The sequence below is a fragment of the Oncorhynchus tshawytscha genome, unplaced genomic scaffold, assembly GCF_018296145.1.
Source record: "Oncorhynchus tshawytscha isolate Ot180627B unplaced genomic scaffold, Otsh_v2.0 Un_contig_8617_pilon_pilon, whole genome shotgun sequence".
Lineage (NCBI taxonomy): Eukaryota > Metazoa > Chordata > Actinopteri > Salmoniformes > Salmonidae > Oncorhynchus > Oncorhynchus tshawytscha.
Genome location: NW_024609001.1, coordinates 12,518 through 40,286, shown reverse-complemented (window position 1 = coordinate 40,286; position 27,769 = coordinate 12,518). Strand labels below are relative to the sequence as shown.

The window sequence follows — 27,769 nt, the reverse complement described above, 5'->3', positions numbered from 1 at the left end:
GTAAAGAACATCTAGTCGCTCGAACACCCTTACCTGCCGATCTATAAATTACATCTCCGTAGTCTAGCATGGGTAGGGTATTCATCTGAATCAGGGTTAGTTTGGCAGCTGGGGTGAAAGAGGAGCGATTACGATAGAGGAAACCAAGTCTAAACCCCTGGGGCGGCAGTGTAGCCTAGTGGTTAATGTTGGACTAGTAACCGGAAGGTTGCAAGTTCAAACCCCCGAGCTGACAAGGTACAAATCTGTCATTCTGCCCCTGAACAGGCAGTTAACCCACTGTTTCTAGGCCGTCATTGAAAATAAGAATTTGTTCTTAACTGACTTGCCTAGTTAAATAAAGGTAAATAAAAAGTCTAGATTTAACTTTAGCCTGTAGCTTTGATATGTGCCGAGAGAAGAACAGTGTACTGTCTAGCCATACTCCCAAGTACTTGTATGAGGTGACTACCTCAAGCTCTAATCCCTCAGAGGCAGTAATCTCACCTGTGGGGAGAGGGACATTCTTACCAAACCACATGACCTTTGTTTTGGAGGTGTTCTAAATGAGGTTAAGGGTAGAGAAAGCTTGTTGAACACTAAGAAAGCTTGTTGAACACTAAGAAAGCTTTGTTGTAGAGCATTTTAATAAAAAAATTGGGTAGTGGCCAGCTGAGTATAAGACTGTGTCATCTGCATATAAATGGATAGGAGAGCCTCCTACTGCCTGAGCTATGTTGTTGATGCAAATTGAGAAGAGTGTGGGGCCTAGGATCGAGCCTTGGGGTACTCCCATGTGACAGGCACTGGCTGAGACAGCAGATGTTCTGACTTTATACACGGTTCTCTTTGAGAGAGGTAGTTAGCAAACCAGGCCAAAGACCCCTCAGAGATACCAATACTCCTTAGCCGCCACACAAGAATGGAATGGTAAACGAGCCCCACGTCTGCTGTGTTGCTACCATGTTGTGCCCCACGTCTGCGACCCTGACCATAGGCCTACTATAACGAAGGCTGTTTAAAAATAGAGCCCTAAAACTTGACTCTCTGTCCTCTCTCTGTCCCCTTTGTCCTCTCTCTGCCCTCTTGCTCTCTATCCTCTCTCTATCATCTTGCCCTCTATACTCTTTCTCTCCCTCTCTGTCCTCTCCCATTTTCATGACAGGTGGCTGTGGCTCTACATGACACAGTGGGGGAGGAGAAATCTGTCAGGCTGTACGTTGGGTTGGTTCCCTTCACTTATACAATTTGTGATACAGAGAATGAGGACAGAATCCTTCTGGTAGAGGGATGGGCTTTCCCTAAAAACCCCCTGGTAGAGGGATGGGCTTTCCTAAAAACCCCTGGTAGAGGGATGGGCTTTCCCTAAAAACCCCTGGTAGAGGGATGGGCTTTCCCTAAAAACCCCTGGTAGAGGGATGGGCTTTCCCTAAAAACCCCTGGTAGAGGGATGGGCTTTCCCTAAAAACCCCTGGTAGAGGGATGGGCTTTCCCTAAAAACCCCTGGTAGAGGGATGGGCTTTCCCTAAAAACCCCTGGTAGAGGGATGGGCTTTCCCTAAAAACCCTGGTAGAGGGATGGGCTTTCCCTAAAAAACCCTGGTAGAGGGATGGGCTTTCCCTAAAAACCCCTGGTAGAGGGATGGGCTTTCCTAAAAACCCCTGGTAGAGGGATGGGCTTTCCCTAAAAACCCCCTGGTAGAGGGATGGGCTTTCCCTAAAAACCTCCTGGTAGAGGGATGGGCTTTCCATAAAAACCTTGTCAATTAATTAACTACCAAGTGCTGTGCATACTTTGGCAGAATGATATCATGATTATTTGCATCAATCCAGTGGGTATTTGTTAAGCAAACTTTACCATCACATGTTGTGTGTTGCTACCACGTTGTGTTGCTACCACGTTGTGTTGCTACCACGTTGTGTTGCTACCACGTTGTGTTGCTACCACGTTGTGTTGCTACCACGTTGTGATGCTACCACATTGTTATGCTGTGTTGCTACCATGTTTTGCTGCTACCATGTTGTTGTTGTGCTTCTGCCATGTTGTGTTGCTACCACGTTGTGTTGCTACGTTGTTACCATGCTGTGTTATGTGTTGCTGCCTTGCTATGTTGTTTTCTTAGGTCTCTCTTTATGTAGTGTTGTCTCGTTGTGATGTGTGTTTTGTCCTATTTTTATATTGTATTTAAAAATATATATATATATATATATATATATTTATCCCAGGCCACCGCCCCTGCAGGAGGCCTTTTGCCTTTTGGTAGGCCGTCATTGAAAATAAGAATTTGTTCTTAACTGACTTACCTCGGTGAATAAATAAAGAAATAAAAATGTGGCCTTGAAAAACAGTGGTAAACAACAGCCTCTTGCTAGGTGCACACTGGAATTAAAAGGGAACACCAGACATTAAAAAGTGGTCTCCTGATGTGGTTTAAGCTTTGTTGTTGACTTAGAACATCCAATATATAATATATATATAATATATATATATATATATATATATATTTTTTAATTTAAAAAAAGTGTGATTTAGAAAGAGAACCTGAAAAAACCATAGCCAGCGACATTGCTCTGAATTCATGTTGATTACGCTCCACTATCCTGCTGTCTGTGTGGGTTCAGCCTGCTACTGGCTGCAGTCTGCCAGGGACCTGGCAGTGGCCCTATTTCAGATGATTACTCTCTCTCTCGCTTTCTTGCTCTCTCTCTCTCTCTCTTTCTTGCTCTCTCTCTCTCTCTCTTCTGTGTAAACACAGTCAGCTCAGGCCTTAGGTCTGAATCGCAGTGTAACGTGTAGTTTTTCCTGTCTCCTGTCAGTGTAAGTCACAGAGCATACTAATGTTCTGTGACCCGTCTTCTGCTACAGGACTGTGTGTGTTAGACTCTACAGTCTTAATGGATAACGCAGTAGTTAACACTGGTTCTCTTCATGTTGATGTGGTGATGGTAGGTAGTAACTAGGCTGGTTATAATACAGTAGTTAACACTGGTTCATGTGATGATGGTAGGTAGTAACTGGGCTGGTTATAATATAGTAGTTAACACTGGTTCATGTTGATGTGATGGTAGTAACTGGGCTGGTTATAATATAGTAGTTAACACTGGTTCATGTTGATGTGATGGTAGGTAGTAACTGGGCTGGTTATAATACAGTAGTTAACACTGGTTCATGTTGATGTGATGGTAGGTAGTAACTGGGCTGGTTATAATACAGTAGTTAACACTGGTTCATGTTGATGTGGTGATGGTAGGTAGTAACTGGGCTGGTTATAATACAGTAGTTAACACTGGTTCATGCTGATGTGGTGATGGTAGGTAGTAACTGGGCTGGTTATAATACAGTAGTTAACACTGGTTCATGTTGATGTGATGGTAGGTAGTAACTGGGCTGGTTATAATATAGTAGTTAACACTGGTTCATGTTGATGTGATGATGGTAGTAACTGGGCTGGGTATAATACAGTAGTTAACACTGGTTCATGTGATGATAGTAGGTAGTAACTGGGCTGGTTATAATACAGTAGTTAACACTGGTTCATGTTGATGTGATGATGGTAGGTAGTAACTGGGCTGGTTATAATACAGTAGTTAACACTGGTTCATGTTGATGTGATGGTAGTAACTGGGCTGGTTATAATATAGTAGTTAACACTGGTTCATGTTGATGGTAGGTAGTAACTGGGCTGGTTATAATATAGTAGTTAACACTGGTTCATGTTGATGTGGTGATGGTAGGTAGTAACTGGGCTGGTTATACTACAGTAGTTAACACTGGTTCATGTTGATGGTAGGTAGTAACTGGGCTGGTTATAATACAGTAGGTAACACTGGTTCATGTTGATGTGGTGATGGTAGTAACTGGGCTGGTTATAATATAGTAGTTAACACTGGTTCATGTTGATGTGATGATGGTAGGTAGTAACTGGGCTGGTTATAATATAGTAGTTAACACTGGTTCATGTTGATGGTAGGTATTAACTGGGCTGGTTATAATACAGTAGTTAACACTGGTGCATGTTGATGTGATGATGGTAGGTAGTAACTGGGCTGGTTATAATACAGTAGTTAACACTGGTTCATGTTGATGTGATGGTAGGTAGTAACTGGGCTGGTTATAATACAGTAGTTAACACTGGTTCATGTTGATGTGATGATGGTAGGTAGTAACTGGGCTGGTTATAATACAGTAGTTAACACTGGTTCATGTTGATGTGGTGATGGTAGGTAGTAACTGGGCTGGTTATAATATAGTAGTTAACACTGGTTCATGTTGATGGTAGGTATTAATTGGGCTGGTTATAATACAGTAGTTAACACTGGTTCATGTTGATGTGATGATGGTAGGTAGTAACTGGGCTGGTTATAATACAGTAGTTAACACTGGTTCATGTTGATGGTAGGTATTAACTGGGCTGGTTATAATACAGTAGTTAACACTGGTTCATGTTGATGTGATGGTAGGTAGTAACTGGGCTGGTTATAATACAGTAGTTAACACTGGTTCATGTTGATGTGATGATGGTAGTAACTGGGCTGGGTATAATACAGTAGTTAACACTGGTTCATGTGATGATAGTAGGTAGTAACTGGGCTGGTTATAATACAGTAGTTAACACTGGTTCATGTTGATGTGATGATGGTAGGTAGTAACTGGGCTGGTTATAATACAGTAGTTAACACTGGTTCATGTTGATGTGATGGTAGTAACTGGGCTGGTTATAATATAGTAGTTAACACTGGTTCATGTTGATGTGATGGTAGGTAGTAACTGGGCTGGTTATAATACAGTAGTTAACACTGGTTCATGTTGATGTGGTGAAGGTAGTAACTGGGCTGGTTATAATACAGTAGTTAACACTGGTTCATTTTGATGTGGTGATGGTAGTAACTGGGCTGGTTATAATATAGTAGTTAACACTGGTTCATGTTGATGGTAGGTAGTAACTGGGCTGGTTATAATACAGTAGTTAACACTGGTTCATGTTGATGGTAGGTAGTAACTGGGCTGGTTATAATACAGTAGGTAACACTGGTTCATGTTGATGGTAGGTAGTAACTGGGCTGATTATAATACAGTAGTTAACACTGGTTCATGTTGATGTGATGATGGTAGGTAGTAACTGGGCTGGTTATAATATAGTAGTTAACACTGGTTCATCTTGATGTGGTGATGGTAGTAACTGGGCTGATTATAATATAGTAGTTAACACTGGTTCATGTGATGATGGTAGGTAGTAAATGGGCTGGTTATAATACAGTAGTTAACACTGGTTCATGTTGATGGTAGGTAGTAACTGGGCTGGTTCTTATACAGTAGTTAACACTGGTTCTTGTTGATGTGATGATGGTAGGTAGTAACTGGGCTGGTTATAATATAGTAGTTAACACTGGTTCATGTTGATATGGTGATGGTAGTAACTGGGCTGGTTATAATACAGTAGTGAACACTGGTTCATGTTGATGTGGTGATGGTAGGTAGTAACTGGGCTGGTTATAATATAGTAGTTAACACTGGTTCATGTTGATGGTAGGTATTAATTGGGCTGGTTATAATACAGTAGTTAACACTGGTTCATGTTGATGTGATGATGGTAGGTAGTAACTGGGCTGGTTATAATACAGTAGTTAACACTGGTTCATGTTGATGGTAGGTATTAACTGGGCTGGTTATAATACAGTAGTTAACACTGGTTCATGTTGATGTGATGATGGTAGGTAGTAACTGGGCTGGTTATAATACAGTAGCTAACACTGGTTCATGTTGATGTGATGGTAGTAACTGGGCTGGTTATAATATAGTAGTTAACACTGGTTCATGTTGATGTGATGGTAGGTAGTAACTGGGCTGGTTATAATACAGTAGTTAACACTGGTTCATGTTGATGTGATGATGGTAGGTAGTAACTGGGCTGGTTATAATACAGTAGTTAACACTGGTTCATGTTGATATGGTGATGGTAGTAACTGGGCTGGTTATAATACAGTAGTGAACACTGGTTCATGTTGATGTGGTGATGGTAGGTAGTAACTGGGCTGGTTATAATATAGTAGTTAACACTGGTTCATGTTGATGTGGTGATGGTAGGTAGTAACTGGGCTGGTTATAATACAGTAGTTAACACTGGTTCATGTTGATGGTAGGTAGTAACTGGGCTGGTTATAATACAGTAGTTAACACTGGTTCATGTTGATGTGGTGATGGTAGGTAGTAACTGGGCTGGTTATAATACAGTAGTTAAAACTGGTTCATGTTGATGTGATGATGGTAGGTAGTAACTGGGCTGGTTATAATACAGTAGTTAACACTGGTTCATGTTGATGTGGTGATGGTAGGTAGTAACTGGGCTGGTTATAATACAGTAGTTAACACTGGTTCATGTTGATGGTAGGTAGTAACTGGGCTGGTTATAATACAGTAGTTAACACTGGTTCATGTTGATGTGGTGATGGTAGGTAGTAACTGGGCTGGTTATAATACAGTAGTTAAAACTGGTTCATGTTGATGTGATGATGGTAGGTAGTAACTGGGCTGGTTATAATACAGTAGTTAACACTGGTTCATGTTGATGTGGTGATGGTAGGTAGTAACTGGGCTGGTTATAATACAGTAGTTAATTAACACTGGTTCATGTTGATGGTAGGTAGTAACTGGGCTGGTTATAATACAGTAGTTAACACTGGTTCATGTTGATGTGATGATGGTAGGTAGTAACTGGGCTGGTTATAATACAGTAGTTAACACTGGTTCATGTTGATGTGGTGATGGTAGGTAGTAACTGGGCTGGTTATAATACAGTAGTTAACACTGGTTCATGTTGATGGTAGGTAGTAACTGGGCTGGTTATAATATAGTAGTTAACACTGGTTCATGTTGATGGTAGGTAGTAACTGGGCTGGTTATAATACAGTAGTTAACACTGGTTCATGTTGATGTGATGATGGTAGGTAGTAACTGGGCTGGTTATCATGTTTTCATTCAGGGAACCATGTGTTCTGTTTCTTCATTGATTCCCATATGGCCACAGATGTAGCATACACCTGGTGTACCTTATGCTATACACCTGGTGTACCTTATGCTATACACCTGGTGTACCTTATGCTATACACCTGGTGTACCGTATGCTATACACCTGGTGTTACCGTATGCTATACACCTGGTGTTACCGTATGCTATACACCTGGTGTTACCGTATGCTATACACCTGGTGTACCTTATGCTATACACCTGGTGTACCTTATGCTATACACCTGGTGTCACCGTATGCTATACACCTGGTGTACCGTATGCTATACACCTGGTGTACCGTATGCTATACACCTGGTGTACCGTATGCTATACACCTGGTGTACCGTATGCTATACACCTGGTGTACCGTATGCTATACACCTGGTGTCACCGTATGCTATACACCTGGTGTCACCGTATGCTATACACCTGGTGTCACCGTATGCTATACACCTGGTGTACCGTATGCTATACACCTGGTGTTACCGTATGCTATACACCTGGTGTACCGTATGCTATACACCTGGTGTCACCGTATGCTATACACCTGGTGTTACCGTATGCTATACACCTGGTGTTACCGTATGCTATACACCTGGTGTTACCGTATGCTATACACCTGGTGTCACCGTATGCTATACACCTGGTGTCACCGTATGCTATACACCTGGTGTTACCGTATGCTATACACCTGGTGTACCGTATGCTATACACCTGGTGTACCGTATGCTATACACCTGGTGTACCGTATGCTATACACCTGGTGTACCGTATGCTATACACCTGGTGTCACCGTATGCTATAAAATCAAATCAAATCAAATTTTATTTGTCACATACACATGGTTAGCAGATGTTAATGCGAGTGTAGCGAAATGCTTGTGCTTCTAGTTCCGACAATGCAGTAATAACGAGCAAGTAATCTAACTAACAATTCCAAAAAAAACTACTGTCATACACAGTGTAAGGGGATAAAGAATATGTACATAAGGATATATGAATGAGTGATGGTACAGAGCAGCATAGGCAAGATACAGTAGATGATATCGAGTACAGTATATACATATGAGATAAGTATGTAAACCAAGTGGCATAGTTAAAGTGGCTAGTGATACATGTATTACATAAGGATGCAGTCGATGATATAGAGTACAGTATCAACGTATGCATATGAGATGAACAATGTAGGGTAAGTAACATTATATAAGGTAGCATTGTTTAAAGTGGCTAGTGATATATTTACATCATTTCCCATGATTAAAGTGGCTGGAGTAGAGTCAGTGTCATTGACAGTGTGTTGGCAGTAGCCACTCAATGTTAGTGGTGGCTGTTTAACAGTCTGATGGCCTTGAGATAGAAGCTGTTTTTCAGTCTCTCGGTCCCAGCTTTGATGCACCTGTACTGACCTCGCCTTCTGGATGACAGCGGGGTGAACAGGCAGTGGCTCGGGTGGTTGATGTCCTTGATGATCTTTATTGCCTTCCTGTAGCATCGGGTGGTGTAGGTGTCCTGGAGGGCAGGCAGTTTGCCCCCGGTGATGCGTTGTGCAGACCTCACTACCCTCTGGAGAGCCTTACGGTTGAGGGCGGTGCAGTTGCCATACCAGGCGGTGATACAGCCCGCCAGGATGCTCTCGATTGTGCATCTGTAGAAGTTTGTGAGTGCTTTTGGTGACAAGCCGAATTTCTTCAGCCTCCTGAGGTTGAAGAGGCGCTGCTGCGCCTTCCTCACGATGCTGTCTGTGTGAGTGGACCAATTCAGTTTGTCTGTGATGTGTATGCCGAGGAACTTAAAACTTGCTACCCTCTCCACTACTGTTCCATCGATGTGGATGGGGGGTGTTCCCTCTGCTGTTTCCTGAAGTCCACAATCATCTCCTTAGTTTTGTTGACGTTGAGTGTGAGGTTATTTTCCTGACACCACACTCCGAGGGCCCTCACCTCCTCCCTGTAGGCCGTCTCGTCGTTGTTGGTAATCAAGCCTACCACTGTTGTGTCGTCCGCAAACTTGATGATTGAGTTGGAGGCGTGCATGGCCACGCAGTCGTGGGTGAACAGGGAGTACAGGAGAGGGCTCAGAACGCACCCTTGTGGGGCCCCAGTGTTGAGGATCAGCGGGGAGGAGATGTTGTTGCCTACCCTCACCACCTGGGGGCGGCCCGTCAGGAAGTCCAGTACCCAGTTGCACAGGGCGGGGTCGAGACCCAGGGTCTCGAGCTTGATGACGAGCTTGGAGGGTACTATGGTGTTGAATGCCGAGCTGTAGTCGATGAACAGCATTCTCACATAGGTATTCCTCTTGTCCAGATGGGTTAGGGCAGTGTGCAGTGTGGTTGAGATTGCATCGTCTGTGGACCTATTTGGGCGGTAAGCAAATTGGAGTGGGTCAAGGGTGTCAGGTAGGGTGGAGGTGATATGGTCCTTGACTAGTCTCTCAAAGCACTTCATGATGACGGATGTGAGTGCTACGGGCGGTAGTCGTTTAGCTCAGTTACCTTAGCTTTCTTGGGAACAGGAACAATGGTGGCCCTCTTGAAGCATGTGGGAACAGCAGACTGGTATAGGGATTGATTGAATATGTCCGTAAACACACCGGCCAGCTGGTCTGCGCATGCTCTGAGGGCGCGGCTGGGGATGCCGTCTGGGCCTGCAGCCTTGCGAGGGTTAACACGTTTAAATGTCTTACTCACTTCGGCTGCAGTGAAGGAGAGACCGCATGTTTCCGTTGCAGGCCGTGTCAGTGGCACTGTATTGTCCTCAAAGCGGGCAAAAAGTTATTTAGTCTGCCTGGGAGCAAGACATCCTGGTCCGTGACTGGGCTGGGTTTCTTCCTGTAGTCCGTGATTGACTGTAGACCCTGCCACATACCTCTTGTGTCTGAGCCGTTGAATTGAGATTCTACTTTGTCTCTGTACTGGCGCTTAGCTTGTTTGATAGCCTTGCGGAGGGAATAGCTGCACTGTTTGTATTCAGCCATGTTACCAGACACCTTGCCCTGATTAAAAGCAGTGGTTCGTGCCTTCAGTTCCACACGAATGCTGCCATCAATCCACGGTTTCTGGTTAGGGAATGTTTTAATCGTTGCTATGGGAACGACATCTTCAACGCACGTTCTAATGAACTCGCACACCGTATCAGCGTATTCGTCAATGTTGTTGTCTGACGCAATACGAAACATCTCCCAGTCCACGTGATGGAAGCAGTCTTGGAGTGTGGAGTCAGCTTGGTCGGACCAGCGTTGGACAGACCTCAGCGTGGGAGCTTCTTGTTTTAGTTTCTGTCTGTAGGCAGGGATCAACAAAATGGAGTCGTGGTCAGCTTTTCCGAAAGGGGGCGGGGCAGGGCCTTATATGCGTCGCGGAAGTTAGAGTAACAATGATCCAGGGTCTTTCCACCCCTGGTTGCGCAATCGATATGCTGATAAAATTTAGGGAGTCTTGTTTTCAGATTAGCCTTGTTAAAATCCCCAGCTACAATGAATGCAGCCTCCGGATAAATCGTTTCCAGTTTGCAGAGAGTTAAATAAAGTTCGTTCAGAGCCATCGATGTGTCTGCTTGGGGGGGGATATATACGGCTGTGATTATAATCGAAGAGAATTCTCTTGGTAGATAATGCGGTCTACATTTGATTGTGAGGAATTCTAAATCAGGTGAACAGAAGGATTTGAGTTCCTGTATGTTTCTTTCATCACACCATGTCACGTTGGCCATAAGACATACGCCCCCGCCCCTCTTCTTACCAGAAAGATGTTTGTTTCTGTACACCTGGTGTTACCGTATGCTATACACCTGGTGTCACCGTATGCTATACACCTGGTGTACCTTATGCTATACACCTGGTGTTACCGTATGCTATACACCTGGTGTACCGTATGCTATACACCTGGTGTTACCGTATGCTATACACCTGGTGTTACCGTATGCTATACACCTGGTGTACCGTATGCTATACACCTGGTGTTACCGTATGCTATACACCTGGTGTCACCGTATGCTATACACCTGGTGTACCTTATGCTATACACCTGGTGTTACCGTATGCTATACACCTGGTGTACCGTATGCTATACACCTGGTGTACCGTATGCTATACACCTGGTGTACCGTATGCTATACACCTGGTGTTACCGTATGCTATACACCTGGTGTACCATATGCTATACACCTGGTGTTACCGTATGCTATACACCTGGTGTTACCGTATGCTATACACCTGGTGTTACCGTATGCTATACACCTGGTGTACCGTATGCTATACACCTGGTGTACCGTATGCTATACACCTGGTGTACCATATGCTATACACCTGGTGTACCATATGCTATACACCTGGTGTTACCGTATGCTATACACCTGGTGTACCGTATGCTATACACCTGGTGTACCATATGCTATACACCTGGCATACACACACCTCTCACCTTTGTCTGTGTGTGTGTGTGTGTACACTACACTATACATATAGACAGGACTGTGATCTAGTTGAACCCCTCTCTGTAGACTGTGATCTAGTTGAACCCCTCTCTCTGAGACAGGACTATGATCTAGTTGAACCCCTCGCTGTGAAACAGGACTGTGATGTAGTTGAACCCCTCTCTGTGAAACAGGACTATGATCTAGTTGAACCCCTCTCTCTGAGACAGGACTGTGATCTAGTTGAACCCCTCTCTGTGAAACAGGACTGTGATGTAGTTGAACCCCTCTCTGTGAAACAGGACTATGATCTAGTTGAACCCCTCTCTCTGAAACAGGACTGTGATCTAGTTGAACCCCCCTCTCTGTGAAACAGGACTGTGATCTAGTTGAACCCCTCTCTGTGAAACAGGACTGTGATCTAGTTGAACCCCTCTCTGTGAAACAGGACTAGTGAACCCCTCTCTGTGAAACAGTGTGATCTACCCCTCTGTGAGACAGGACTGTGATCTGTTGAACCCCTCTCTGTGAAACAGGACTGTGATCTAGTTGAACCCCTCTCTCTGAGACAGGACTGTGATCTAGTTGAACCCCTCTCTGTGAAACAGGACTGTGATCTAGTTGAACCCCTCTCTGTGAGACAGGACTGTGATCTAGTTAAACCCCTCTCTGTAGACTGTGATCTAGTTGAACCCCTCTCTGTGAGACAGGACTATGATCTAGTTGAACCCCTCTCTGTGAGACAGGACTATGATCTAGTTGAACCCCTCTCTGTGAAACAGGACTGTGATCTAGTTGAACCCCTCTCTGTGAAACAGGACTGTGATCTAGTTGAACCCCTCTCTGTGAGACAGGACTGTGATCTAGTTGAACCCCTCTCTGTGAAACAGGACTGTGATCTAGTTGAACCCCTCTCTCTGAGACAGGACTATGATCTAGTTGAACCCCTCTCTGTGAGACAGGACTGTGATCTAGTTGAACCCCTCTCTGTGAGACAGGACTGTGATCTAGTTGAACCCCTCTCTGTGAAACAGGACTGTGATCTAGTTGAACCCCTCTCTGTGAGACTGTGATCTAGTTGAACCCCTCTCTCAGGACTGTGATCTAGTTGAACCCCTCTCTGAGACAGGACTGATCTAGTTGAACCCCTCTCTGTGAGACAGGACTGTGATCTAGTTGAACCCCTCTCTGTGAAACAGGACTGTGATCTAGTTGAACCCCTCTCTGGACTGAAACAGGACTGTGATCTAGTTGAACCCCTCCTGTGAGACAGGACTGTGATCTGTGAACCCCTCTCTGAACAGGACTGTGATCTAGTTGAACCCCCCTCTGTGGAACAGGACTGTGATCTAGTTGAACCCCTCTCTGAAAACAGGACTGTGATCTAGTTGAACCCCTCTCTGTGAAAGGACAGGACTGTGAAACAGGACTCTAGTTGAACCCCTCTCTGTGAAACAGGACTGTGATCTAGTTGAACCCCTCTCTGAAACAGGACTGTGATCTAGTTGAACCCCTCTCTGTGAAACAGGACTGTGATCTAGTTGAACCCCTCTCTGTGAAACAGGACTGTGATCTAGTTGAACCCCTCTCTGAGACAGGACTGTGATCTAGTTGAACCCCTCTCTGTGAAACAGGACTGTGATCTAGTTGAACCCCTCTCTGTGAAACAGGACTGTGATCTAGTTGAACCCCTCTCTGTGAGACAGGACTGTGATCTAGTTGAACCCCTCTCTGAGACAGGACTATGATCTAGTTGAACCCCTCTCTGTGAAACAGGACTGTGATCTAGTTGAACCCCTCTCTGTGAAACAGGACTGTGATCTAGTTGAACCCCTCTCTGTGAGACAGGACTATGATCTAGTTGAACCCCTCTCTCTGAGACAGGACTGTGATCTAGTTGAACCCCTCTCTCTGAGACAGGACTGTGATCTAGTTGAACCCCTCTCTCTGAGACAGGACTGTGATCTAGTTGAACCCCTCTCTGAGACAGGACTGTGATCTAGTTGAACCCCTCTTTTTGAAACAGGACTGTGATCTAGTTGAACCCCTCTCTGTGAAACAGGACTGTGATCTAGTTGAACCCCTCTCTGTGAAACAGGACTGTGATCTAGTTGAACCCCTCTCTGTGAGACAGGACTATGATCTAGTTGAACCCCTCTCTCTGAGACAGGACTATGATCTAGTTGAACCCCTCTCTCTGAGACAGGACTGTGATCTAGTTGAACCCCTCTCTCTGAGACAGGACTGTGATCTAGTTGAACCCCTCTCTCTGAGACAGGACTGTGATCTAGTTGAACCCCTCTTTTTGAAACAGGACTGTGATCTAGTTGAACCCCTCTCTGTGAAACAGGACTATGATCTAGTTGAACCCCTCTCTCTGAGACAGGACTGTGATCTAGTTGAACCCCTCTCTGTGAAACAGGACTATGATCTAGTTGAACCCCTCTCTCTGAGACAGGACTGTGATCTAGTTGAACCCCTCTCTCTGAGACAGGACTGTGATCTAGTTGAACCCCTCTCTGTGAAACAGGACTGTGATCTAGTTGAACCCCTCTCTGAGACAGGACTATGATCTAGTTGAACCCCTCTCTGTGAAACAGGACTGTGATCTAGTTGAACCCCTCTCTGTGAGACAGGACTATGATCTAGTTGAACCCCTCTCTGTTAAACAGGACTGTGATCTAGTTGAACCCCTCTCTGTGAGACAGGACTATGATCTAGTTGAACCCCTCTTTTTGAAACAGGACTGTGATCTAGTTGAACCCCTCTCTGTAGACTGTGATCTAGTTGAACCCCTCTCTGTTAAACAGGACTGTGATCTAGTTGAACCCCTCTCTGTGAGACAGGACTATGATCTAGTTGAACCCCTCTTTTTGAAACAGGACTGTGATCTAGTTGAACTCCTCTCTGTAGACTGTGATCTAGTTGAACCCCTCTCTGAGACAGGACTGTGATCTAGTTGAACCCCTCTTTTTGAAACAGGACTGTGATCTAGTTGAAACCCTCTCTGTGAAACAGGACTGTGATCTAGTTGAACCCCTCTTTTTGAAACAGGACTGTGATCTAGTTGAAACCCTCTCTGTGAAACAGGACTGTGATCTAGTTGAACCCCTCTCTGTGAAACAGGACTGTGATCTAGTTGAAACCCTCTCTGTGAAACAGGACTGTGATCTAGTTGAACCCCTCTCTGTGAAACAGGACTGTGATCTAGTTGAACCCCTCTCTGTAGATGGGACTAATAGTTGATGAGTAATGACCTGCCTACTGTCTGAATGCTGCTATTCTTGTCCTGTTGTATCTGTAAACCCTGTTGAGAACCCATCACAACACACCTTCTTAGAAACACACAGACAAAGAGAGAGACACACACACAAACACTACAGTAGCTCGTCTCAGAGCGGTCGTTACTCTCCTCTGTTTACAGCACCATGTTCACTGGGTAGGAAATTAGAATGACAACCTGTCACTGTTTCCATAGTAGCCGTCCCGACAGACAGGTGATGCAGCCTATGAGCTGCTCCCATTACCGGGCTCTCCCGTCTTTCCAGCCAATAGATTTATTTTATATCCTCCCTTCAGTGGACTGGCCTGGTTGGAACAACACCTCATAACAGAGTTAGCTTAACCTTTGTATGGGTGTGTCTGTCGTGTGTTTGGCCAGTGGAGTTTAGAAGGGAGGATCTCACTCACCTCTTTCACCGGCTGTTTAGGATCCGCAATATGCAGCTGTTGCTAGAGCGCATTTTTAACTGGCTGTCCACTGGTTTCAAAAACAGTGATTGACTGGCAGCTTAAACTTCTTGAATTCAACTATTATTGGGTTCAAATACACATTTAGATTTGTGAACAGCCGTCCACAACAACCACAATCTGTAAGGCGCAAATGGCTAAATGAGAGAGAGTGTGATTCACATCAATACGCTGTGTAGATATCAGTAATAAGTCATATCTGTATCGCCGTAGACAACACCACTGATGTCATCCTCACCTCCAAGCGTTTATTCAAGTTGGATAGTCTTTGGATGCTGACAGCAGTCGCCCCATTGGAAGACACAGCTTGGACTGTAGCCTACAAACGCCTATTCCTGCTCTTTTCCCACAATCCATCACATACATTTGGTGTTTTTTAAATTTAATCTTTATTTAACTTGGCAAGTCGGTTAAGAACAAATTCTTATTTACAGTGACGGCCTACCGGGGAACAGTGGGTTTACTGCCTCGTTCAGGGGCAGAACAACAGATTTTTACCTTGTCAGCTCAGGGATTCGATCCAGCAACCTTTCGGTTACTAGTCCAACACTAACCACTTGGCTACCTGCTGCCCCAGTGGTGTGTCATCATAGTGGTCTCTGATTTTTTTAAAGTGTCTGTAATCCAGATTTGTTTAGTTTTTTTGTAATCAGTTACATGTAATCCAATTACAGCTCATACCTTTTTTAAGTAATATCTTCAACAGTGTTAACCCTTTACACTCCTGGGAATTGGCCTATATGGATAGGGCTACATTGAAATGTTTCCTACAGAAGAACTATGAAAAGCATAACCACGGTAACGATTAACAGGGAACAGTTGGGAGACAATGGTAACAGTATTAGACTGAAGGTGAAGACACAACAATTCACCTGACGCAACACTGAATCCAAACATCACAGTGTTGATGTGGATTTCAAATTTACTGGACATTTTGCTGCGTTTGTTGATAACAAAATCTGAAAATATTATTGGAATATGTGGGGTGGGTGAAACACAAGACTAAAGAATGACAAGGGTTTGAGTGTCCAAGTGGCATTCAGGTCTGTGTGGCACGTTGAACTTTCTTCACAATAAACAAACATCATTCTGTTCACAACAACCCAGGTTGTGACCCCATGTCACCTGGTAACTGCACATCAAACAGACTCATTCTGTTCACAACAACCCAGGTTGTGACCCCATGTCACCTGGTAACTGTTCATCAAACAGACTCATTCTGTTCACAACAACCCAGGTTGTGACCCCATGTCACCTGGTAACTGTTCACAAACAGACTCATTCTGTTCACAACAACCCAGGTTGTGACCCCATGTCACCTGGTAACTGTTCATCAAACAGACTCATTCTGTTCACAACAACCCAGGGTGTGACCCCATGTCACCTGGTAACTGCACATCAAACAGACTCATTCTGTTCACAACAACCCAGGTTGTTACCCCATGTCACCTGGTAACTGTTCATCAAACAGACTCATTCTGTTCACAACAACCCAGGGTGTGACCCCATGTCACCTGGTAACTGCACATCAAACAGACTCATTCTGTTCACAACAACCCAGGTTGTGACCCCATGTCACCTGGTAACTGTTCATCAGACTCATTCTGTTCACAACAACCCAGGTTGTGACCCCATGTCACCTGGTAACTGCACATCAAACAGACTCATTCTGTTCACAACAACCCAGGGTGTGACCCCATGTCACCTGGTAACTGCACATCAAACAGACTCATTCTGTTCACAACAACCCAGGTTGTGACCCCATGTCACCTGGTAACTGTTCACCAAACAGACTCATTCTGTTCACAACAACCCAGGTTGTGACCCCATGTCACCTGGTAACTGTTCATCAGACTCATTCTGTTCACAACAACCCAGGGTGTGACCCCATGTCACCTGGTAACTGTTCACCAAACAGACTCATTCTGTTCACAACAACCCAGGGTGTGACTCCATGTCACCTGGTAACTGTTCACCAAACAGACTCATTCTGTTCACAACAACCCAGGTTGTTACCCCATGTCACCTGGTAACTGTTCATCAAACAGACTCATTCTGTTCACAACAACCCAGGGTGTGACCCCATGTCACCTGGTAACTGTTCATCAAACAGACTCATTCTGTTCACAACAACCCAGGGTGTGACCCCATGTCACCTGGTAACTGTTCATCAAACAGACTCATTCTGTTCACAACAACCCAGGTGTGACCCCATGTCACCTGATAACTGTTCATCAAACAGACTCATTCTGTTCACAACAACCCAGGTTGTGACCCCATGTCACCAAACAGACTCATTCTGTTCACAACAACCCAGGTTGTGACCCCATGTCACCGGGTAACTGTTCATCAGACTCATTCTGTTCACAACAACCCAGGTTGTGACCCCATGTCACCTGGTAACTGTTCATCAGACTCATTCTGTTCACAACAACCCAGGTTGTGACCCCATGTCACCTGGTAACTGTTCATCAGACTCATTCTGTTCACAACAACCCAGGTTGTGACCCCATGTCACCGGGTAACTGTTCATCAGACTCATTCTGTTCACAACAACCCAGGTTGTGACCCCATGTCACTTGGTAACTGTTCATCAGACTCATTCTGTTCACAACAACCCAGGTTGTGACCCCATGTCACCTGGTAACTGTTCATCAGACTCAATCTGTTCACAACAACCCAGGTTGTGACCCCATGTCACCTGGTAACTGTTCATCAAACAGACTCATTCTGTTCACAACAACCCAGGTTGTGACCCCATGTCACTTGGTAACTGCACATTATACATAGTGATGATACTGTACATGACATGAGTTGTCTGACATAGAAATGTGAAATGTACGTTTGGACTCACAGGTGTTTGTCTTGCTTGTGTGACATCAGAGGTATTAATTATAATCCTCAACGTCTCATCTCTCATCTTTCGGACAACAAATCATCTGTAAAACTTGTTGTGGTGCTCTAGTTCAGAACGTCTGTCAGTCAAAAGCCAGAGGTCTGACGTCATGTATAGCATGTTACTGTACAGGTAGTGTTTTCCAATTTAGGTGCTAATTACTGTCCAAATCTGTCATCTGAACATGTTCCCCCAAGCTGTTCCCCCAAGCTGTTCCCCCAAGCTGTTCCCCCAAGCTGTTCCCCCAAGCTGTTCCCCTGTTCCCCCATGCTGTTCCCCCAACATGCTGTTCCCCCAACATGCTGTTCCCCCAACATGCTGTTCCCCCAACATGCTGTTCCCCCAACAAGCTGTTCCCCCAACAAGCTGTTCCCCCAACAAGCTGTTCCCCCAACAAGCTGTTCCCCCAACAAGCTGTTCCCCCAACAGTAACTCTCATCTCTTCCTGTCTTCTCTTGCAGCAGTACGTCAGTGTTGGAGGTCTGTCCTGACTGAAGAGGAGACCCACTACACACACAATCACATCATCAGCTTTTAAATACACACACATTCATCATAATGGTAGGTTTCATACCTGTTGGTTTCAATTCAGCTGAATGAATGAATGACTGAAACAGCTTCTGGAATGAAACAGTTTAGTGGAACCAGTCTTAGTTGTGCAGGCTAGCTAAACCTACATTTCCTGCCAGAGAAACTGGCCTGTTCCTGTCTGGAACATTCCCCTGAATGACCTGTTTCTTCTCAGAGAGACTGGCCTGTTCCTGTCTGGAACGTTCCCCTGAATGACCTGTTTCCTCTCAGAGAGACTGGCCTGTTCCTGTCTGGAACGTTCCCCTGAATGACCTGTTTCCTCTCAGAGAGACTGGCCTGTTCCTGTCTGGAACGTTCCCCTGAATGACCTGTTTCCTCTCAGTCCTCACTGACTGGAGCCGTGGCCTGTCTGGTCTGCTCTCCTGCTGGGGCTGAAGAGGGAGACAGTGTTTAATCAGCTACTCCATAGTCCACACTTGGGATCACACACTGATACTGTTGCTGCTGTGGGTAGTCTGCTTGAAATAGCAGAATTAGATCTGTGTGAATGTAGTCTAGAATGGATGTCTCTGTTTGACCCCAAACAGTAATTATTTTGTTTTAATCGTGTTCTTTTCTCCCCTCTCCCCTCTCCCCTCTCTCCTCTCACCTCTCTGATACTCTTCCTGCCCCTCTCCTCTCCCCTCTGCCCTCTCTCCTCTCCCCTCTCCCCTAGATCTGTCTGAATGTCTCCTCTCTCCTGGATGTCTCTCCCTTTGACCCCAAACCTCTCCCCTCTCTCCTTGACTTTCCTCTCTCCTTTTCTCCTCTCCCCTCTCCCCTCTCCCTCTCCTCTCCCCTCTCCCCTCTCTTCTCTCCTCTCTCCCTCTCCTCTCTCTCCTCTCCCCTCTCCCCTCTCCCCTCTCCCTCTCCCCTCTCCCTCTCTCCTCTCCCTCTCTCCTCTCCCCTCTCCCTCTCCCCTCTCCCTCTCCCCTCCCCTCTCTCCTCTCTCCTCTCTCCTCTCTCCTCTCTCCTCTCTCCTCTCCCCTCTCCCCTCTCCCTCTCTCCCCTCTCCCTCCCCTCTCCCCTCTCTCCTCTCCCTCTCTCCTCTCTCCTCTCTCCTCTCCCCTCTCCCCTCTCTCCTCTCCCTCTCCCCTCTCCCCTCTCCTCTCTCCTCTCCCCTCTCCCCTCTCCCCTCTCTCCTCTCTCCTCTCCCCTCTCTCCTCTCCCCTCTCCCTCTCTCCTCTCCCCTCTCCCCTCTCCCTCCCCTCTCTCCTCTCCCCTCTCTCCTCTCCCCTCTCTCCTCTCTCCTCTCCCCTCTCTCCTCTCCCCTCTCTCCTCTCCCCTCTCTCCTCTCCCCTCTCCCCTCTCCCCTCCCCTCTCTCCTCTCCCCTCTCTCCTCTCTCCTCTCCCCTCTCTCCTCTCTCCTCTCCCCTCTCCCCCTCTCTCCTCTCCCCTCTCCCTCTCTCCTCTCTCCTCTCTCCTCTCCCCCTCTCCCCTCTCCCCTCTCCCCTCTCCCCTCTCCTCTCTCCTCTCTCCTCTCCCCTCTCTCCTCTCTCCTCTCTCCCTCTCCCCTCTCTCCTCTCCCCTCTCTCCTCTCCCCTCTCCCCTCTCCCTCCCCTCTCTCCTCTCCCCTCTCTCCTCTCCCCTCTCTCCTCTCCCTCTCTCCTCTCTCCTCTCCCCTCTCTCCTCTCCCCTCTCTCTCTCTCCTCTCTCCCTCTCCCCTCTCCCCTCTCCCTCTCTCCCCTCTCCCCTCTCCCCTCTCTCCCCTCTCCCCTCTCCCTCTCTCCTCTCCCTCCTCTCCCCTCTCCCCTCTCCCCTCTCCCTCTCCCTCTCCTCTCTCCTCTCTCCTCTCCCCCCTCTCCCCTCTCCCCTCTCTCCTCTCTCCTCTCCCCTCTCCCTCTCTCCTCTCCCCTCTCCCCCTCTCCCCTCTCTCCTCTCCCCTCTCCCCTCTCCCCTCTCTCCTCTCCCCTCTCCCCTCTCCCCTCTCTCCTCTCTCCTCTCCCCTCTCTCCTCTCTCCTCTCCCCTCTCTCCTCTCCACTCTCTCCTCTCCACTCTCCTCTCTCCTCTCCCCTCTCCTCAGGGAGGTGTATGATGACTGAAGCTGCAGGGCTATGGCCAGCGAACCCCTCGAAGGCTTCCATGAGGTCAACTTGGCGTCACCCACCACCCCTGACCTCCACGGATTGACCTCCGACACCAGACCCCAATGTCACAGCTCCCCTTCCAGCGCCCTGTACCGTACACCCTCCCTCAGCTCCAGCCCCTGCCCCCCCAACGCCCTGCGAGCCGACCAGCTGCCCACCCAGCCCATCTACTCTGCCCCTAGGCTACTGGGCAGCACAGAACCCCACAATGGAAGGTCAGGAAGAAACCCTCCTGGAGAAACAGACTTATAGTACCTGGCCCATGACAACCACAATGTAAAGAGATAGTACCTGGCCCATGACAACCACAATGTAAAGAGATAGTACCTGGCCCATGACAACCACAATGTAAAGAGAGATAGTACCTGGCCCATGACAACCACAATGTAAAGAGAGATGTTACCTGGCCCATGACAACCAATGTAAAGAGAGATGTTACCTGGCACATGACAACCACAATGTAAAGAGAGATGTTACCTGGCCCATGACAACCACAATGTAAAGAGATATATACCTGGCACATGACAACCACAATGTAAAGAGATATATTACCTGGCACATGACAACCACAATGTAAAGAGAGATGTTACCTGGCCCATGACAACCACAATGTAAAGAGATAGTACCTGGCCCATGACAACCACAATGTAAAGAGATAGTACCTGGCCCATGACAACCACAATGTAAAGAGATAGTACCTGGCCTATGACAACCACAATGTAAAGAGATGTTACCTGGCCCATGACAACCACAATGTAAAGAGAGATGTTACCTGGCCCATGACAACCACAATGTAAAGAGATGTTACCTGGCCCATGACAACCACAATGTAAAGAGATAGTACCTGGCCCATGACAACCACAATGTAAAGAGAGATGTTACCTGGCCCATGACAACCACAATGTAAAGAGATATATTACCTGGCCCATGACAACCACAATGTAAAGAGATAGTACCTGGCCCATGACAACCACAATGTAAAGAGAGATGTTACCTGGCCCATGACAACCACAATGTAAAGAGATATATTACCTGGCCCATGACAACCACAATGTAAAGATATATATATATATATATATATATATATATATATATATATATATATATATATATATATATATATACCTGGCACATGACAACCACAATGTAAAGAGAGATATTACCTGGCACATGACAACCACAATGTAAAGAGATGTTACCTGGCCCATGACAACCACAATGTAAAGAGATATGTTACCTGGCCCATGACAACCACAATGTAAAGAGAGATGTTACCTGGCCCATGACAACCACAATGTAAAGAGAGATGTTACCTGGCCCATGACAACCACAATGTAAAGAGAGATGTTACCTGGCCCATGACAACCACAATGTAAAGAGAGATGTTACCTGGCCCATGACAACCACAATGTAAAGAGAGATGTTACCTGGCCCATGACAACCACAATGTAAAGAGAGATGTTACCTGGCCCATGACAACCACAATGTAAAGAGAGATGTTACCTGGCCCATGACAACCACAATGTAAAGAGAGATGTTACCTGGCCCATGACAACCACAATGTAAATGAGATGTTACCTGGCCCATGACAACCACAATGTAAAGAGAGATAATACCTGGCCCATGACAACCACAATATAAAGAGATATGTTACCTGGCCCATGACAACCACAATGTAAAGAGATATGTTACCTGGCCCATGACGACCACAATGTAAAGAGATATGTTACCTGGCCCATGACGACCACAATGTAAAGAGATACTAGAGAGAGATCTTGAAGATGGAACACAAATCCTAGCAGGTGAAACTGTTTTAAATGAAGCCATGATTTCTGCTAGGATCTCTTTACGCAGTGCAGTCGGTATTAACCAGGCAATGTATTCAATACAAGTCAAGGGTTCCACTAAGCAGTGTTCATTGACACTTAAAACGTACTATTGATGACTAGCCCACTGGGATGCTAATTCATACATTAAAACATGCTTACTAGGCTTAATGTCCAACCAGGCAATGATAGCTGGATCATTATCACCACTAATCATACAGTCAATAGTGCTGATCAGTGATGACTGATTGATCCCTGTAGTAATCAGCCAACCCTCCTATACGCTTACATTAGTGTACCCATGATTCCTTGCAGCGTTCTGGGGTTGGAACCCCCTGTCCGGTCAGAGGCGGAGTCAGCAGAAGGGGTGTTCCTGTCTGGAGAGGAAGGGGAGGAGTCTCCGAGTCTGACCAATGACAGCCTGTCCCGCCTCCGCAGCCCCTCAGTCATGGAGATCAGAGAGAAAGCCAATGAGAGACTGAAGGAGGAGCTAGCCAAGGCACAGAGGGTAAGAGGCCACACACACACACACACACACACACACTGTGCCCATGTCATGTGTATGTTCCCTCTGGTTGTGTGTCTACTAGTTGAATGGTCTCACATCAGTTGATAACAGTGAAATCCATGCAGAAGGAATGTGTGGTTCTCCTCCGCATCAAAGCAGCCTTGTTGAAATCAACGGCAGGGGACCAACATGTTATCTCCTGTGTTCTCTGAAATTACCCCACAAGCCTCTTGCCAATGTTTATTTTTAACCCGACGCTCCTGAATGCTGCTTTCTCCAGCCAACTCTGATGAGTGAGAACTATCGCTGCCTCGTAACCAGAGTTTGAATGGGCGTGTTGGAACGGAAGGGGTTGGGTCTGAGCAGGCAAGGTGATTGGTTGACCAGTGATTCTACAGGAACAGTGCTTTGTTCAGTCTGATGATCTATTCCATTTTACCATGTTATTATCAGCCTCTTCGTTCAAATCAAATCAAATTCTATTGGTCACTAGTATTGTAGGTGTAGCTAAATGCTTATGCTTCTAGATCTGACAGTGCAGCAGTATCTTGAAAATAAAAGAGAGCCGCACACTCTAAGCTGTCTTCATCAGGAATTAATTATATCCTGATGAAGACAGCTTGGCTGTTGAAACGTTGGTAATCACATTTTTGCATCTGAGCTCTTAGAGTGTGCGGCTCTCTTTTATTTTCAAGTTTCTACTCCGCTAGCCAGCACCTCGTCTTAATAGGTGTTCTACTCCGCTAGCCGGCACCTCGTCTTAATAGGTGTTCTATTCCGCTAGCCAGCACCTCGTCTTAATAGGTGTTCTACTCCGCTAGCCAGCACCTCGTCTTAATAGGTGTTCTACTCCGCTAGCCAGCACCTCGTCTTAATAGGTGTTCTACTCCGCTAGCCAGCACCAGCACCTCGTCTTAATAGGTGTTCTACTCCGCTAGCCAGCACCTCGTCTTAATAGGTGTTCTACTCCGCTAGCCAGCACCTCGGTGTTCTTAAGCACCTAATAGGTGTTCTACTCCGCTAGCCAGCACCTCGTCTTAATAGGTGTTCTACTCCGCTAGCCAGCACCTCGTCTTAATAGGTGTTCTACTCCGCTAGCCAGCACCTCGTCTTAATAGGTGTTCTACTCCGCTAGCCAGCACCTCGTCTTAATAGGTGTTCTACTCCGCTAGCCAGCACCTCGTCTTAATAGGTGTTCTACTCCGCTAGCCAGCACCTCGTCTTAATAGGTGTTCTACTCCGCTAGCCAGCACCTCTTAATAGGTGTTCTACTCCGCTAGCCAGCACCTCGTCTTAATAGGTGTTCTACTCCGCTAGCCAGCACCTCGTCTTAATAGGTGTTCTACTCCGCTAGCCAGCACCTCGTCTTAATAGGTGTTCTACTCCGCTAGCCAGCACCTCGTCTTAATAGGTGTGCGTTTCTTTTTCTTCTAGTGCAGCAGTATCTAACAGGTCATATCTAACTATTCCACAACAAAACCTAATACACACAATCTAGTAAAGGAACAGGATGTTAATATATAAGTATAAAATATATGAATGAGCAGTGACAGAGCGGCTAAGATGCAATAGATGGTAAAGAATAGATAGTGTAGTATACAGTATATACATATGAGATGAGTAATGTGAGATATGTAAACATTCTTAAAGTGGCATTATTAAAGTGACTAGTGTTCCGTTTATTAAAGCGGCCAATGATATCAAGTCTGTAGGTAGGCAGCCACCTCTGTGTTAGTGGTGGCTGTTTAACAATCTGATGGCCTTGAGATTAAAGCTGTTTTTCAGTCTCTCGGTCCCTGCTTTGAAGCACCTGTACTGACCTCAGCTTCTGGATGGGAGCGGGGTGAACAGGTAGTGGCTCGGGTGGTTATTGTCCTAGGGTGTGATTGTCCTAGGGTGTGATTGAATATGTCCGTAAACACACCAGCCAGCTGGTCTGCGCATGCTCTGAGGATGCGGCTAGGGATGGCGTCTGGGCCAGCAGCTTTGCGAAGGTTAACACGTTTAAATGTTTTACTCACGTCGGCCATGGAGAAGGAGAGCCCACAGTCTTTGGTAGCGGGCTGTGGCGGTGGCACTGTATTGTCCTCAAAGCGAGTAAAGAAGTTGTTTAGTTTGTTTGGAGTAAGACGTCTGCGACGGGGCTGTTTTTTTTGCTGTAATCCGTGATTGTCTGTAGCCACATACGTCTCGTGTCTGAGCTGTTGAATTACGACTCCACTTTGTCTCTATACTGACGCTTAACTTGTTTGATTGCCTTACGGAGGGAACTACTACACTGTTTGTATTCGGCCATGTTCCCCAGTCGCCATGATTAAATGCGGTGGTACGTGCTTTCAGTTTTGCGCGAAAGCTGCCATCATTTCACGGTTTCTGTTTAGGGAAGGTTTTAATATTTGCAGTGGGTACAACATCTTCTATACACTTCCTTATAAACTCGCTCACCGAGTCAGCGTGTACGTCAATGTTATTGTCTGAGGCCACCCGGAACATCCCAGTCCACGTGATCGAAACAATCTTGAAGCGTGGAATCCGATTAGTCAGACCAGCGTTGGATAGACCTAAGCACGGGCGCTTCCTGTTATAGTTTATGCCTGTAGGAGGGGAGCTACAAGATGGAGTCATGGTCAGATTAGCAAAAAGGAGGGCGGGGGAGAGCCTTGTATGCATCGCGGAAGTTAGAGTAGTAGTGGTCGTGCATGTTACTCTCTCGTGTACTGCAATCGATATGCTGATAGAATTGAGGTATCCTTGTTCTCAAATTAGCTTTGTTAAAATCCCCAGCTAAAATAAATGCAGCCTCAGGATATATGGTTTTCAAGTTCCTTGATGGCTGTCTTGGTATCCGCTTGCGGGGGATATACACGGCTGTGACGATAACCGAGGAGAGTTCTCTTAGGAGTTAATACGGCCTGCATTTTATTGTGAGGAATTCTAGGTCAGGTGAACAAAAGGACTTGAGTTCTTGTATGTTACAATTACACCATGAGTCCTTAATCATGAAACATACACCCCCACCCTCCTTCTTACAGGAGAGATGTTTGTTCCTGTCGGCGTGATGCACTGAAAATCCCGTTGGCTGTACGGACTCTGACAGCATGTCCCCAGCTAGCTAGCCATGTCTCCGCTAAACAGAGCACGTTACAATCCCAGATATCTCTTTGGAAAGCAGCTCTTGCCCTGATTTCGTCTACTTTGTTAACTAGGGACCGGACATTAGCGAGTAATGTACTCGGAAGCGTTGGGTGGTGTGCGTGCATCCGAAGCCTCACTAGAAGACCGCTCTGCAACCTTCTCCTCCGACTGCGTTGTTTTGGATCGGCCTCTGGAATCAGTTCAAATGCCCTGGGAGGTGCAGACAAAGGATCTGCTTTGGGAAAGTCGTATTCCTGGTTGTGCTGGCAAGTTGACGTCTCTCTGATATTCAATAGCTGTTCCCGACTGTTTGTAATAACACTTAAGGTTTTCTGGGCTAACAATGTAAGAAATAATACTTCAGAAAATGTTTAAATACTACGCAGTTTCCTAAGGACTAGAAGCGACGCTGCCATCTCAATTAGGCGCCATCTTCCTATTCCGCCTCTTCTTTCAGCCTCTTCATTCAGCTTCTTCATTCGGCCTCTATCAGAGCAGCATATTAGAACCACAAACAGGAGTTTGTCACGTGTCAATTATTGCTTCAAACGTTGTTGTTGTTTTTACCTCTGTTTCTTCTGAACATTCTAAGTCTCCCCCTCTACACTGGTGTGCCAGACAGAGTCAAGGTGTCATCTCACTACCTGATTTAGAGATCTCTGGAATGAGATGGTGTGAGAGAGAGACGCAGCTGCCAGTTGCACCCACATTCTGTCTGTCTCAGTCCTGCTGCTCAGAGCGCTCAGAGCAGGGATGTGGGAGAGAGAAAGAAAGATTGTAAGACTGAAGGAGAGCGAGAGAACGACAGCCAGAAAATCATGAGTGAAAGAGAGGGGGTGTGCGAGAGAGACTTGTGGTGCTGAATCACCAGCTAGCTACTGTACTAGGTGGTGCTGAATCGCCAACTAGCTACTGTACTAGAAGGTGGTGCTGAATCACCAGCTAGCTACTGTACTAAAAGGTGGTGCTGAATCACCAGCTAGCTACTGTACTAGAAAAGGTGGTGCTGAATCATAGCTAGCTAGCTACTGTACTAGAGGAAACCCCAGTATCCCCTGGAGGCTCCTTCAGTTCCATTAGCATCAGGGAAGTCCTGGATTATAACTACAGCCATTAGACTGGACCTCATTCACTATCACAGATGCACCAAATCAGACCACTCCAATGAGGTGCAGGGTCATGCTAATAGCAGGGTGGCCCGGGGGAGGTTAGATTGAACCAATCAGTCATCCTCAGGTGTTCTTATTGACCACTGCTGACCTTATGGTGACCCCTCATGGATTTGGAATCACAATTCTTGACGATCCCTCTGCCATTTCCCCTCAGAGAAAGCTGTGTGTCTTCCTCCCTGTATTACCCATTCTGGCTGCACCAGGACTGACTGCTGTCCTGTTGCCAGTGTCTCTTCCAATAAGGAGAGGGAAACACCCAGTTCCTCCTTCCCAATCAGTTTAAGGCTATGGGTCTGTACAGCCTTAACAGGTGACCAGCCAATCACAGACAGACAGGTAAATCACTGATTCCCCCAGACAGTCTACGCAGCTCAGACAAGTTGTCCGCTCCAGAACCAGCAGGGTCAGCCCCTTACCTTTTCTTCCTCT

The 27,769-nt window shown here is 46.2% G+C and overlaps 1 protein-coding gene across 1 annotated transcript in view; it reads left to right on the top strand.

Annotated features, from left to right (window-relative positions):
• The window catches only part of LOC121844098 (rab-3A-interacting protein-like), a gene marked incomplete at its 3' end in the record, with an annotated part of 55,695 nt that overhangs the window by 16,040 nt on the left and 11,886 nt on the right, over nt 1–27,769 (top strand). The window contains 3 exon segments of the mRNA XM_042313987.1: nt 18,503–18,602; nt 20,636–20,914; nt 22,841–23,033. Of these exon segments, the coding sequence (XP_042169921.1) occupies nt 20,667–20,914; nt 22,841–23,033 (441 nt within the window).